Source organism: Diabrotica virgifera, chromosome 3 (assembly GCF_917563875.1).
Source record: "Diabrotica virgifera virgifera chromosome 3, PGI_DIABVI_V3a".
Taxonomy (NCBI): Eukaryota; Metazoa; Arthropoda; class Insecta; order Coleoptera; family Chrysomelidae; genus Diabrotica; species Diabrotica virgifera.
Window position 1 is genome coordinate 98,167,477 of NC_065445.1, and position 14,573 is coordinate 98,182,049.

General features: G+C 32.2%; 1 protein-coding gene across 1 annotated transcript in view; it reads right to left on the minus strand.

Annotated features, from left to right (window-relative positions):
- Nucleotides 1-806: 806 nt before the first annotated feature.
- The window catches only part of LOC126881982 (THO complex subunit 7 homolog), a 29,442-nt gene continuing 15,675 nt past the window's right edge, over nucleotides 807-14,573 (minus strand). The window contains exon 3 of the mRNA XM_050646734.1: nucleotides 807-1,176. Coding sequence (XP_050502691.1) covers nucleotides 900-1,176 — 277 coding nt within the window. The 3' untranslated portion in view covers nucleotides 807-899. The remainder of the gene's footprint in view (nucleotides 1,177-14,573) is intronic.

Sequence of the window (14,573 nt, forward strand, 5' to 3'; positions counted from 1 at the left end):
ACTCCAGAAAACGAGGTAAACAGTAGGTACCCCGTAGAGTACTTCCGATCTCATATTCGTCGTCAGCGACCCAAAAAACCCCGAGTGATGATTTTTGGCTAATTTTTTAATGAATTTGCCGAAAACTCCATAAGAAGTAGGTACCCTGGGCACCAGGTATTCCGGAGATCGCTTCCGATGTCATATTCGTCGTTAGCGACCCGAAAAACACACGAGTAATTATTTTTGACTAATTTTTAATAAATTTTTTGCCGAAAACTCCACAAGACGAGGTAAACAGTAGGTACCCTGTGCACCAGGTACTTCGGAAATTACTTCCGATGTCATATTCGTCGTTAGCGGCCCCAAAAACCCCCCGAGTAAGGATTTTTGACTAATTTTTAATGATTTTGCTGAAAACTCCACAAGACGAGGTACACAGTAGGTACCCTGGGTACCAGGTACTCCGGATATCACTTTTGACGTCATATTCGTTTTCAGCGACTCCAAAAACCCCGAGTAACAAAATAGAACTCATTTCCGCCGATAATTGACGAGTTCTGAATTTATTTTATTGCCTGTTTGAGATGCACTTTAAGAACGCATTTTTTGTATGCAGTTTTTCAATATTATATCATGACTCGGGGTGACAAAGTTTCCTGGCGCATTCACGAATCGAATGCAAAAATAATTATTAAGATCCCTATTGTCGTTTTTTTTTTTCGGAGGTTCAGTTCTTTATTGCTTCGACTACTTGTTTTTGTTAGGATTTAGGAAGGGAATGATGGTAGTTGTACTGCAAAATATTGGGAATTAGTTAGTTGAAATTCATTTTCATATAAGTATTTATTGAGAACCTAATTTGTATAAAGTTTTTGTTTCTTGTTTCAATACTAAAAATATAACATAATAAAAAGTAATCACTCAGACATTGCCTCAGGACTGTTAGTATTAACATCATCCAATGAGCTGTTTATTTCTATAGTCTCTGTATCATCAGTTAAGCAAACTTGCAATTGATTCGCTGAGGTAGATAATACATTGAATTGCTTTTTTCGTTTATCTAATTTATTTACCAATAAGGTCCGTTCATCACCCAACTCCTTAAGATTCTTTTGAAGTAAAGACAATTGTTTGTTCATTTCTGTTCTAGGAGGCTCAGCTGCTATTTGTTTAGCTAAGAGATCATATTCAATTCTGCAACAAAGAAATTTCTATAAATATGTATACAAATGTCTTGGCAACGTGGTGTTGAAACGTAACAACAGCTGTGAATTTAACAGTGAAAATTCAACGAATTTAAAGGGGACACCACAAAATGTAACAACTATAGAGGAGTAACACTGTTAAACAACTGCTACAAAATATTGACATCATTAATCAGACAAAAACTCTCAAAACACATTGAAACTAAAATAGGAGACTACCAGCACGGATTTAGAGAGGGAAGGTCAACAATAGACGCAGTTCACATAATCACACAGTCAATTGAGAAATGTTACGAACCTGATATCGACTTATACATCCTTTTCATAGACTTCAAGCAAGCCTTTGACAGCTTAACAAGACCCGACCTAATAGAAGACATGAAAAACCTAGATATACCAATGAAACTTATAAAGCTTACGAAAATGACAATGAAAGGATCGACTGCAGCAATAATTACAGATAACGGAATCACCAAAAATATAGAAACAGCAAGTGGTGTACGACAAGGCCACTCTCTATTAACGTCACTATTTAATGTCGCTATAGAAGGAACAATAAGAGCTACAGAAATAAAAGGTACGATTATAACATCGATGTCGCAACTTGTGGCGTATGCAGACGACATAGCATTAATTAGCAGAAACCTAAACAGTTTAAAGAAGAATTTATGAAGTTATGCAAAGAAACATCCAAAAGGGGCTTAGAAATAAATCAAAACAAAACAAAATACCTAATATGCTCAAGAAAAAACCCAGTTAATATGATAAGCTTAAATATTGGTGAATATGAATTTGAAAAGGTAGAACATTTTAAATATCTTGGAGTCTCAGTTAATGGAACTAATGATAGAAGTATCGAAATTAATGAAAGAATTCAGGCAGGAAACAGAACCTACTGGAAATACAGTAACTTCCTCAAAGATAAGAAGCTTACTCAGAATACAAAACTGAAAATTTACAAAGCAGCAATTAAACCAGTAATCACATATGGTGCTGAAGTAATGTGTCTGACATAGAAGGAGGAAGACAGATTGAGGATCCTAGAAAGGAAAATAATTCGGAGGATAGCAGGACCACTAAACTTAGGTAATAATGAATTTAGAAAACTCATGAACCACGAAGTAAGAGAACTTCTGAAAGAAGAAGACATCGTCAGATTTATCAAGGCACAGAGACTCAGATGGATGGGACATATAGAAAGAAGGAATTCAGAGACCTGTATCAGGCAGACCATGAGGAAGATCCAAAACTAGATGGGAGAACCAGATAGTGGAGGACCTTAAGAAGATGGGAGTCAGAGAATGGGTAACTAGAAGCAAAAACAGGAACAAATGGAGGAAAAGTGTAGAAGATGCCAAGTCACACAACCAATTGTAAAACGAAAATGTTAATGCGGATTGATTCAACGCAACAAACGAATCGGAAGAGCCCAAAGAGGGCAGCAATCACTACGCTAGGAGTGTAGATGCCATGATGATGATGTATACCAGTGGTTCCCAACGGGGGCGGTACCGCCCACCGGTGGGCGTTGAAGAGAGATAAGGGGGCTTTTTGGGTCCAAGGAAAATTTGGGGGGCGTTGAGGAACAGCTGCCGCCCCCCTAAAGTAACTCATTGCTTCTAACAACTTTGCTTTTCGCTTCTCACACAGAAATAGAGAAGGTGAATCCGAAAATATAAACGAAATGCACAAAATGAATTTTGGTTATGCACAGTGCAATTTTTTATTTATCACTCAGTCCAACACTGCAACAATTTCGACGTTGCAGTCGAACGTTTCAGTTTGGTTAGTATAATTCCACTTCCAGTAGAACCTTTCTGCTTTAAGTGAATTTTGGCTCCTCCTTCGCGCAGCGGCATGGTCAGGCATAACTGAATCATTCGAGATTGTTTCGCTAAAGCAGGGTGGTGAATTTTCTGTGTGTTATTTGCAGAAAGTTGCAGTGCATTTATTAGAAATATATTTTATTGTAATACATATTTGTCACAATGGTAAGTATCTACGTGGCATTTATATCACTTACTATAATTCTTTATTATTTTTCCCTATCGTAATTTACGAGGTATTTGTAAAAATGTAATAAATCTAAATTTGTTTCCTTATATGTATAGTTATTGTAAAATATTCAAAAAGTACCAACTTGCACAAACTGGATCAAAGTAAAAAGTTAATTAGGACCTACCTACACTGAGAGAAGAATTGGGGAAAAAGTACAAAAAATCTTAATAAAATTTACTATACTGAATAGTAATCTGATCATAGACTGCCAAAAATAAACTATTTACTGAATATAAAGTTATTTTTATAATATGTGTACAGTATGGTAATTTTTAATAAGTTGTTTTGTAATTTTTCCTCAAATTCTTCTCTCAGTGTATATTTATTTACTTGTGGCATGTTTTAAATTTCTCTACTACTTGCTTGGATATTCCGCCACTCTGAAATATTGATTTTGCTAACTAAAAAAATATTTAAAAGTTTATTATTTAAAATTATCAAAGCGGTGGCTACAGCATATTTATTTTTACAGATATACCTACAGTATGTCCGATCCAAAGAAAAAGTGCAGACAATACAATGTCGAATATTTGAAGTATAGTTTTATTCAGTCGCCTTCTAATAAGGCATTACCAATGTGTTTAATTTGCCAGAGAGTTTTCTCAAATGAAGCCATGAAACCTTCACGATTACAAGAACATTTGACCAAAATACATCCCGACAGAAAAGACAGAAATTTATCATATTTTGAAATGCTCAAAAAACAACATTTCAAACGTCCAACTTTAGCTAGTATCTTTTCAGCAGCATCAAAGCAAGACGATGATGGGCTATGTGCTTCTTATAACATTTCCTTACTTATAGCTAAATCAGGAAAACCCCATACTATTGGCGAAGAATTAATACTGCCAGCTGTAAGTGAAGTTTTGCGGACTGTACTGCACCAGGCGGCATTTGATATTATTAAAAAAATTCCATTAAGCAATAATACGGTACAGAGACGAATTGACGAAATGTCTGAGGATGTGGAGCGTTCTCTAACTGATTATTTAAAGACTACTGAGTTTTCTTTACAGCTTCATGAATCAACTCTGCCAAACAATGAGTCTTTACTTCTTGCGTACGTTCGCTTCATAAAAAGTGAAAAAATCTGTCAAGAACTGTTATTTGTAAGAACACTGGAAACAGATACTAAAGGCAAATCGATATTTGATGTTCTGGAACACTATTTTACAGATAAAGGTATACCTCTGGAAAATGTCATAACTGTTGCTACAGATGGTGCTCCGGCAATGGTTGGACGACACCGCGGACTGATAGCATATTTGAAAAAAGCGGTACCAAATATACTCGCCGTGCATTGTGTAATTCACAGACAGCATTTAGTTGCAAAAAATCTTAGTGATCGCCTTCATTGTTCACTACAATATGTAATTACTGCAGTTAACAAGATCAGAAGCAGTGCTCTCAATGATAGATTGTTTAGAAAACTGTGTGATGAAAACGACGAGAATTTTAATCGTTTATTGTTGCACACAGAAGTTCGATGGCTTTCGAAGGGTACCTGTCTAAAAAGATTTTATGATCTCTTTGACTCAGTTTTAGAGTTTTTTGAAAGCAAAGATGATTCTTTGAGAGACAATTTATTAAAATTTAAGAGCGATATTGCTTATTTAACTGATTTATACGATAAATTTAATGAAACAAACCTACAGCTACAAGGTGATAATTTGAATTTGATCAAAGCAAAAGGAACTATTTCCTCGTTCGTGTCAAAACTTAATTTGTATAGGCAAAATTTGGGTCGGAGACAATTTCATCAGTTTCAAAATCTTTCCTCTGTGGAGACAAATGATGAAGACATTCTGGTATATTGCCAGTACTTGGAAGCACTTCAAGAAGATTTTAGGAATAGATTTCAGGATATTCTTGGTCTGATTATTCCAGATTGGGTGCTAGAACCGTTCTCAAGTTGAGAAACATCAGAATTATCACTACAGGAGGAATTGATAGAATTGTCAACAAATGAAGAGTTAAAAGTGAAATTTAAAAATGGATATCAAGAATTTTGGCTGCAATGTCAAATTTCAGTATTATATCCAGCTTTATGGGCTGCATCAAAGAAGTTTTTCATTGCCTTTCCTTCATCGTATTTAGCCGAAAGAGGATTTAGCATAGTCAGCAATTTATTAACACAGAAGAGAAATAGACTGTCCATAGTGGAGCGCGGTGATTTAAGATTGCTGATGACAAGTATGGAACCAAATATTGACAGATTACTATCATTACATCAAGCTCAACCTTCTCATTAAAAATGTTATATTATTATTATATTGTTTTTTATGATATGTATTTAAGTTAAAGTTTGATCAATACATGAATACTGTATTTTTGAATAAAACATTTTTTTTTAAATTTGTTGTTGCTTGGATTAGTTAAGGGGCCGTCGAACCATATTTAAGGTAGCCTTTGACCCAAAAAAGGTAAAACAATTGTGAATGAAAGTGCGTTACTAATTTTAAGAATGGAAGAGTTTTTTAAGGGGGGCGTTAAGTATTTTGTTTTTGGAAAAATGGGCGGTAGGCCGAAAAAGGTTGGGAACCACTGATGTATACAAATCATATAAAAATATATATTTGATCGTATTCAAGAGGTAGGAGAGGAAATGGGCAAAAAACTCAAACAAAAACAAATTTCAGTTTTTAGTCGTGACCCACATCCAGATCCAGAGCTTCAATTAAATGGAGTCCAAGATGAAAAAGTTCACAAAATGACATACAGCGTGGGGCATTAGTGTGACAAAGTCCAATTACTCGTTTGTCGTAAGAGATACAAAAAAAATATTTAGGTAAAAGTTGGGGCACAGATAGGACCATAATTTAAAAATATTTTCAGATATACAGGGTCACCCGTATTGACAGGGTGACACAAAGTTATGTTTTTTTAAATGGAACACCCTGTATATTTTTATATTTTTGGATTCTCCTCGATGTCTTCTTTCTCAAAATATAGGGTTTTGTAATATTATACGAGGTAGATTAAAAGATAATTACGTTTTATTGTTAATATCGTAGCAACATTCACACCCTGTAGAATTGTAGTGATTTGACATCAAAGTTTCTATTTATGGTCAAACGATTTTTAATATAGTCTAATATTGTTAAACATTAATAATATAGCGAAAAGTTTAATATTAATATACAGGGTTGGTCAAAACTCGGAATGAGTATTTTCTGAGTTTTCTTAAATAGAACACCCTGTATTTTAGTATTCCGATGAAATTATATTTTATGGTACTTTTTTATTTCTTAAGCATTCCCTATACCTAAGTGCTCTAATTTTTGAGTTATTCGTGATTCTTTAATCCAAACATTAATTGCAACAAAAATTACGTGAAATTTTATTAGGTGGCTGTGCAAATATTTAATCAAAAATAATTTAAAAAAAAAAAAGCAGATATTAATCTAGACTGATCCCTAATTTATTAATATTCGATGAGATATCCAAATACCTACGTAGTTAAAATTGTTGGTGCTGCGTAAAATAGGAATAAAAACATACCAGATTCTACCTAGTTGGCTATGACAATAAATTTGCTAAAACATTTGATATTATACTATTTTTATAGTTCCAGTTGCGTTGTTACCATTACTAATATTGATTTTTTTAATAAGTAACTGATGAGTAACTGATTAAAATGGTTTTTGTGCTAGGAGAGTATAACAAAAATGTGCTACTAACAATAAGAATTTTTCATCAGCAATTTCCTGATAAACAAAAACCAAGAAGAGAAACTTCTACAACTATGCTAAAACAGTTTCAACGGACTGGGTACTTAAATTACGAGAAACCTGATCGAATAAAAACTATTTTAAATGAATAAAATTAATTAAATGTAATCCTTAGTGTAACTGAGGATCTGCATATTAGGGAGAACGTTCTTATAATCTAACTATCTAGACCTAGACTGTTGAAATCGTTTTAGTGTACTTTCAAAAGTTTCTCTTCTTGGTTTTCGTCTATCAGGGAATTGCTAATGAAAAATTTTTATTGCTAGTAGCACATTTTTGTTATACTCTCCTAGCACAAAAACATTTTGATCAGTTACTCATCAGTTACTTATAAAAAAAAATAATATTAGTAATGGTAACAAAGCAACTGGAACTATAAAAATAGTATAATGTCAAATGTTTTAGCAAATTTATTGTCATAGCCAACTAGGTAGAATCTTGTATGTTTTTATTAATGTTTTACGTACCAACAATCTTAACTACGTTGGTATTTGGATACCTCATTCAATATTAATAAATTAAGGATCAGTCTAGATTAATATCTACTTTTTTCGAAAAATTATTTTTGATTGAATATTTGCACAGCCACCTAATAAAATTTCACGTAATTTTTGTTGCAATTAATGTTTGGATTAAAGAATCACCAATAACTCAAAAATTAAGGCACTTAGGTATAGGGAATGCTTAAGAAATAAAATAGTATCATAAAATATCATTTCATCAGAATACTAAAATACAGGGTGTTCCATTTAAGAAAACTCAAAATATACTCATTCCGAGTTTTGACCAACCCTGTATATTAATATTAAACTTTTGTCTATATTATTAATGTTTAACAATAGTAGACTATATTAAAAAACGTTTGATCGTAAATAGAAACTTTGATGTCAAATCACTACAATTCTACAGGGTGTGAATATTGCTACGAAATTAACCATAAAACGTAATTATCTTTTAAACTACCTCGTATAATATTACAAAACCCCATATTTTGAGAAAGAAGACATCGAGGAGAATCCAAAAATCTAAATATATACAGGGTGTTCCATTTAAAAAACATAAGTTTGTGTCACCCTGTCAATACGGGTGACCCTGTATATCTGAAAATATTTTTAAATTATGGTCCTATCCGTGTCCCAACTTTTATGTAAATAACTTTTTTTCGTATCTCTTACGACAAACGAGTAATTGGACTTTGTCACACTAATGCCCCACCCTGTATATTTTGGAATTGTGATAATGGAATAACAAGATCCAGACATAGAAATAAAACACAGAATAGCAAGGACTAAAACTACTTTTATGCAAATGAAGTCATTTCTTTTCAAAACAATTATATAAAATAAATAAAACATATCAAATGAAGGCAGTTGGGAGAAAACCGTGGATGTCACTAAATGGGTGAAATTTAGTTAAATGCGTAGTCTTGTAGATTTTAACAAATACTATCGCACCATTCCTTTAAATCGGTAGAAAACGATGAATGTTCAGAGATTTTAAGCGTTTTAAATTGACCATGTAGGGAGAAAACGATATTTGTCCACGCGTAATTGGGTGAAAACAATGATTGTCACCCAAGAACTGTGCGCCACGTGTATATTTTTCGGCATATCTATTGTGGTGGCGTTGGCGGACAAAATAAAAACTATACCGTTATAATATTTATTCACTACATGATACCTGTTGTTAAACGTTTGGGCTCCATTGTCATAACTTATCCTGTGAGAAGGCATTCCTACTTGGAATGCGACAAAATATGGGACTTATCAACCTCAAAAATAGAATGGAAATGCCTTCAGATTGGGAAGAAAATATATCCAATTCTCGCGTAAAACCATTAGCATTGTTTGTCATCTTAGTAACTCAAGATCTTATTAAAGAGTGGAACAAATTTTTTACCAATAGATATCTGAAGGAATGCCCTTTCGCAATACAAAAGATGAAGGAAATATTGTGCATCAGTTCTAACTCCCTCACTATGTTGCATCGAGATGCATATTATGGGCATAGGCTTGAAGATCCAATTCGTTCTTCCGCTCAGTCAAAAAAATCTAAAAGTCTTAAAGAATCGGAGTTCCATTTGTCTAACCAGTCGTATTTCAACTGTATTCCTATTAGTGATGTAACGAATGTCGTTTTTTGGACATTAGCGAATACGAATGCGAATATCTAATAACGACATTCGCGAATGCGGATGCGAATATTCAGTTTTTTTAAATTTGTTTCTATTTTTGAAATGTTTTATAAATTTATAATGAGAAGTTAATTGATATTTAGTGTAAATCAATCTGAATCTTAAACTTTATTACATTATACCAAATAATAAAACATCGTGAAGGCTGACAATCTGATTATACGAGGTTAAGTTACCTTTTTTAATAAAAAAGATGAGAAATAGAATAGATTTCGATTTTATTAATCTAACGTTATTTTCAAATAATTTTTTCTCTGATATTCATATTCGCAAAACATTCGCACAAATTTTGCGAATGTGAACGCGAATGCAAATATGCAAAAAGATGCGGATATTCGCGAATGCGAATGCGAATATGAATATTCGTTACATCACTAATTCCTATAACTGATGAAAAATGTAAAGATATAGTATTTTTATCTAAGTTCTGCGAGTCTCAAGATGCAAAAGAGAGTATGTTTCAATTCCTCACGAAAAGAAGCCATGTAAACAAAAAATGAGTGGCAAAAACAAGGCAACACATGATCTAACCATGAAAAGCAAGTCTACGGACTTGAAGCGAAAGATAGGTAAATAAAAAAATAAAAGAAAAATGGGGACCAACCAACACTAGGCCCTTCAGTAATAACTTTGTAAGAAGATATAACACAATTAAAGGAAGCAGAAAATCAAGTAAAAGCTGAAATATTTTATTGCTAAAACCAATTTTTTAACTAAAATGTTTTATTCTGTTTAAATGAAAAGCAGAGAACCAAAAAAAACAAATCAGAAACAAAAAAAGCAGGAATAATACTGTGACTAAACGCCTGCACTTGGTGACATCCATTGTTTTCTTTGTTAAAAAGTGGATATTACCCCAATAATTTTTTATTTTTTTTTTAAACAATTTGGCTTTTAGGCTATTGATTATGTACTATAGAAAGGAACTACAACGTTAACGGGGATTTATTATTTCATATGGTCAATGAATCTCTATATATGAAAAAACCGCGGAGTGCTACCATTTAAAGGGGTGAGTTTTTAAGAAATGGGTGAATTAGTCCCTGGGCACCGGTTACATTAGGGTGAGTTCTATGCACTTTTGGTACAAACAGGTCTACATAAAAATTGTTCCTGGTTAAATTTCCTATCTAAATATAACTTTTTAAAGTCAAAGATACTTCTTTTTACAAAAATATATTCAAAAGAAAAAGCACAAAGAAACCCAAAAGAAAGAACTTTTGTTTTTTGTCCCATAACTTTTGTCCACGGGGATATAGGTATAGACATTGCTTCACAGAAAAAAATTTACATATTTTTTCTTTAAAATATTGCTTGGTAGAGGTCATTAGGATATACAGTTTTCAAAATATGATTTTTTAAAGTTTGCCACTCACAGCAATTTTGGGCAATTTTCCTTGTTATTTCGCAAATATTGTTCTATAACTTTTTTCTACGTAACTTTAGGCATATGCAATGGTACATGTAACAGGAATAGAAATCAATTACCTTTAAAATGTTCTACTGTATAATGTTGTACGACTTCTTTTAGAGAGGTTATCTTTTTCAAGACTTTATACTTTTAAAGAGTTTTTATACTTTGTACGAAAATTATAGGATTATTTTTGAAAAAGATATGCTTTTTCAAAATGTAATAAGTACTTGCAACGATTTTTGATTTTAGGATTATTTTTTAAATTCCTCATCATAACTTTTTTATGTGATTGTGTGTTATGATTGAATTTTATTTTGTATAGGTAATACTTTGGATCCACTTGACTCGGCCGGGCAAACTTTAAAATATGGATTAATTCCAATATTTACTGTCAAAGCTCCTGCACCACAAGCTTTTCTTGAAAAAATAGCATGTAAATGTACCAAAGGATGTACAAAACACTGCGGTTGTAGGAAGATAAGAATTAGTTGTTTAATATTCTGCAAAGGGTGCATGTGCATGGGTACTAATTATTGTGGGAACTAGGATAACTGAGGTGTTAGAGGAAGATATTGAAGTTAATGTTAACAAAGAGATGGACTTTGATTTTGAAAATTTTTTAAATGTCAACGTTTAAATAATTTTTAGCTAAAGTGATGTTTTCTAAGACTAATATTTATGTAATTTTTGTAAAAGTAATAATTTTAAATAATACAGGTAAAAAAATATCAAAGAATCACTCGGTTTCCATTACATATTTAAATATAAATGATACACCATTTTAAAGAACAGAAAGTAAGCCCTCTTTATTGAGCAATATATAGTATATCCATGTACAAGAAAAAAAAAGTTATAATGAGGAATTTCAAAAATAATCGTAAAAAATGTAAAAAATAATATTTTTTTTATATTAGATAATATATAATATATAATATAATATTATATTATATATACTATATATAATATAATATTATATAATATATTATATAATAATATTATTTTATTTTTATATTATATTATAAAAAATCGTTAAAAGTATAAAACCTTGAAAAACCATAATCTCTTTAAAAAAAAAGTCGTAAAACGTTATACAGTAGACCATTTTAAAGGTAATTGATTTCTGTTCCTATTACGTGTACCATTGCATATACCTAAAGTCATTGATTATAAATATTCCTCTAGATAGCTCACCTCTTGGTAACCGAAAGACGTATCAACAACTAGATGGCGCTACTCGAAAACCGTATCGAGATTTCTCATTCCCTCTCTGACTTGCGAGGAGGTAGGAGTAGTGTCAGGGCCGAACTTACCCTATAGGTGTATTATCTGCGACAAGTGTTGTGACAAGTTATAGCAAAATTAAAAAAAAGGACTCACATTTTAGATAAAATGGCCTCTGTAACGCATAAGTGTGTTTACGCGGGATGTTTTGAAAGAAACGATGGAACAAATAATAATATATCTTTCTTTAAATTTCCCCTGAAAGACGTATAGTAGTAGTCCATTCTTTCACGGTTTTTGGTCTAAATTTTAAAGAACCGCTTGGATTGACATGAAATTTGGCATACGTATAGCTTACATGTCAAAGAGAAAAAGTGATATTGTGCCGATGTGTGCTTTTTCCCTGGGGGTGACTTTCACCCCCTCTTTTGGGTGAAAAAATATATGTCCAAAATAAGTCCGGAAATGGGTAAACTGACTAATTTTAAGTAACTTTTGTTCTATAGAGCTTTATTATTCTATTAGTTCTATTAGAGAATTATGACAGGTGATAAATAGCAGTCTGATTTTTGCATGAGAGTTTAATCTCTGTTCGAAGAGTTTAAGTCTGTTCTGTCGGACAAAATAAATGTGCCGTTTTCGTGGTCTGACCGTTCCAAATTTTTAAGCTGTTCCACAATTAAAACTGCCCCTGTTCCAGTACTCCCATATATCAAAGTTTGTCCGACTCGACACCCTTAAGCTATTAACAAATTTTCAGCTTGCTATTAATCAACTTTTTTTTCATACGCGGGATCCAGACCTATAAGTATTTTGTCGAAAAAAAAAACGTTCTTAGCAAAAATATAGCCTATAAAAAAGTAAAAAAAAAAATGTTGTACGCGTTAGGTCTCTGGATCTCGTAGAACCAGAGTTATAGCCAATGAAAAATAGATTCATATTCACCAAATTTCAAATAGAATATTTCGACGAGAAATATCCAAAAAATTAAGCACTTTTTGGGGAAAACCCATTATAACTTTTTTAAAGTGTTTAAAAAAAGCTTTATTTTTGTTTTTACAAAAAGTTTCTAACATTAAATTTAAGCAAGTTACGCTCAAAATAAAGTTGGTACCTTGTGTTTTTGCAAAAAAAAAGTCGGGAGGACCACCCCCTAATTAGCAACTTAAATGAAATTAATCGTCACCGCTCCAAAAATTATTTTACTTATGTTGTGTTTATATGATCTGTAAAGTAAAATTTTTAAAAATTAAAATTTTGAAAAATATGCTTTTTTTCAAAATAACTTACAAAATTGTTAGAGATACCAAAAATCTCGAAAAACAAAAATAGTCTTGATTAAGATTTGGTGTTTCTAAATTTGCATACATTCGTGATCAGTGACTCGTTCAACCCCTTTTAACTACAGCCCTTTCAATAATAAGGACTTTGAACCGATGAAACTTACAGATCATATAAACAATATATACACAAGTCAAGAAACTTGTGAAGTCGTAACGATTAAGTTCATTTAAGATGCTAATTAGGCGGTGATTTTCTCGATTTTTTTACCAAAACCAAAAGGGACTAACTTTATTTTGAGCGTAACTTGTTTAATTTTGATGCTAGAATTTTTTTTTTATAAAACGAAAATGAAGATTTTTAAACACTTTAAATAAGTTGTAATGAGTTTTCCCCGAAATGTGCTTCATTTTTGGTTATTTCACGTTAAAATATTCCATTTGGAATTTGACGAATATGAACCTATTTTTCATTAGCTATAACTCTGCTTCTACTAGGTGTAGAGACGTGATATATACACCACTTTTTTAAATTTTTTACAGGCTATATTTTTGCTAAGAATGTTTTTTCGACAAAATACTTACTATTTGAGTTATTTGCGAAAAACCGTCTAAAAGCGTGGTTATTTTGTTAAAAAAATGAACATAGTCACTGCCAAATAACTCGAAAAGTATTGACTTAGTGAAAAAACTCTATAGAACAAAAGTTACTTAAAATTAGCCAGTTTATCCATTTCCTGACTTTCTTTGGACAAATATTTTTTCACCCATAAGAGGGGGTGAAAACCACCCCCAGGGCAAAAGCACATATCGGCACAATATCACTTTTTCTTTGACTTGTTAGCTATGTGTATGCCAAATTTCATGTCAATCCAAGCGGTTCTTTAAAATTTAGAGGTTTTGCAATATTTTACCGTTAAAGAACGGACTAGTAGAGCGCAAAAAAATTTGGCAAAAAAACTGCGGAAATATTGATATTATATTGATGGATATCAGTGACCTGAAACAGAGGGTAATTTGCCAGCATCATTATGCAGTGGAACATATTTACCAAAGTGGCCAAACAAAGTTATTAAGGAAAAATGCTGTTCCTCTAAAATTTGCACAGTTAGCAACTGATTTATAGTCCTGTCGCCAGGGGGGGGTACAACGGCCTCCTGTATTCAGATGGACTTACCCAAGTTTTTTTTTATGTATTTTGACCTGTAGAACACGAATTTTTTGGGTAACAGTTGATCCGGATGTCGATAAGATTGTTATAAACCAAGAAGTTGATGAATCACATAACAGCGATTTCTTGCAAAAGAAAACATTTTTTTGTATTTTTTGGGCCATTCTAACCAAAAAATGTTCCTACAAATTTTTTCGTAGGATGCATAGTTTTCGAGATAAACGCGGTTGAACTTTCAAAAAATCGAAAAATTGCAATTTTTTAACCCGAATAACTTTTGATTAAAAAATAAAATAGCAATTCTGCTTACCGCATTG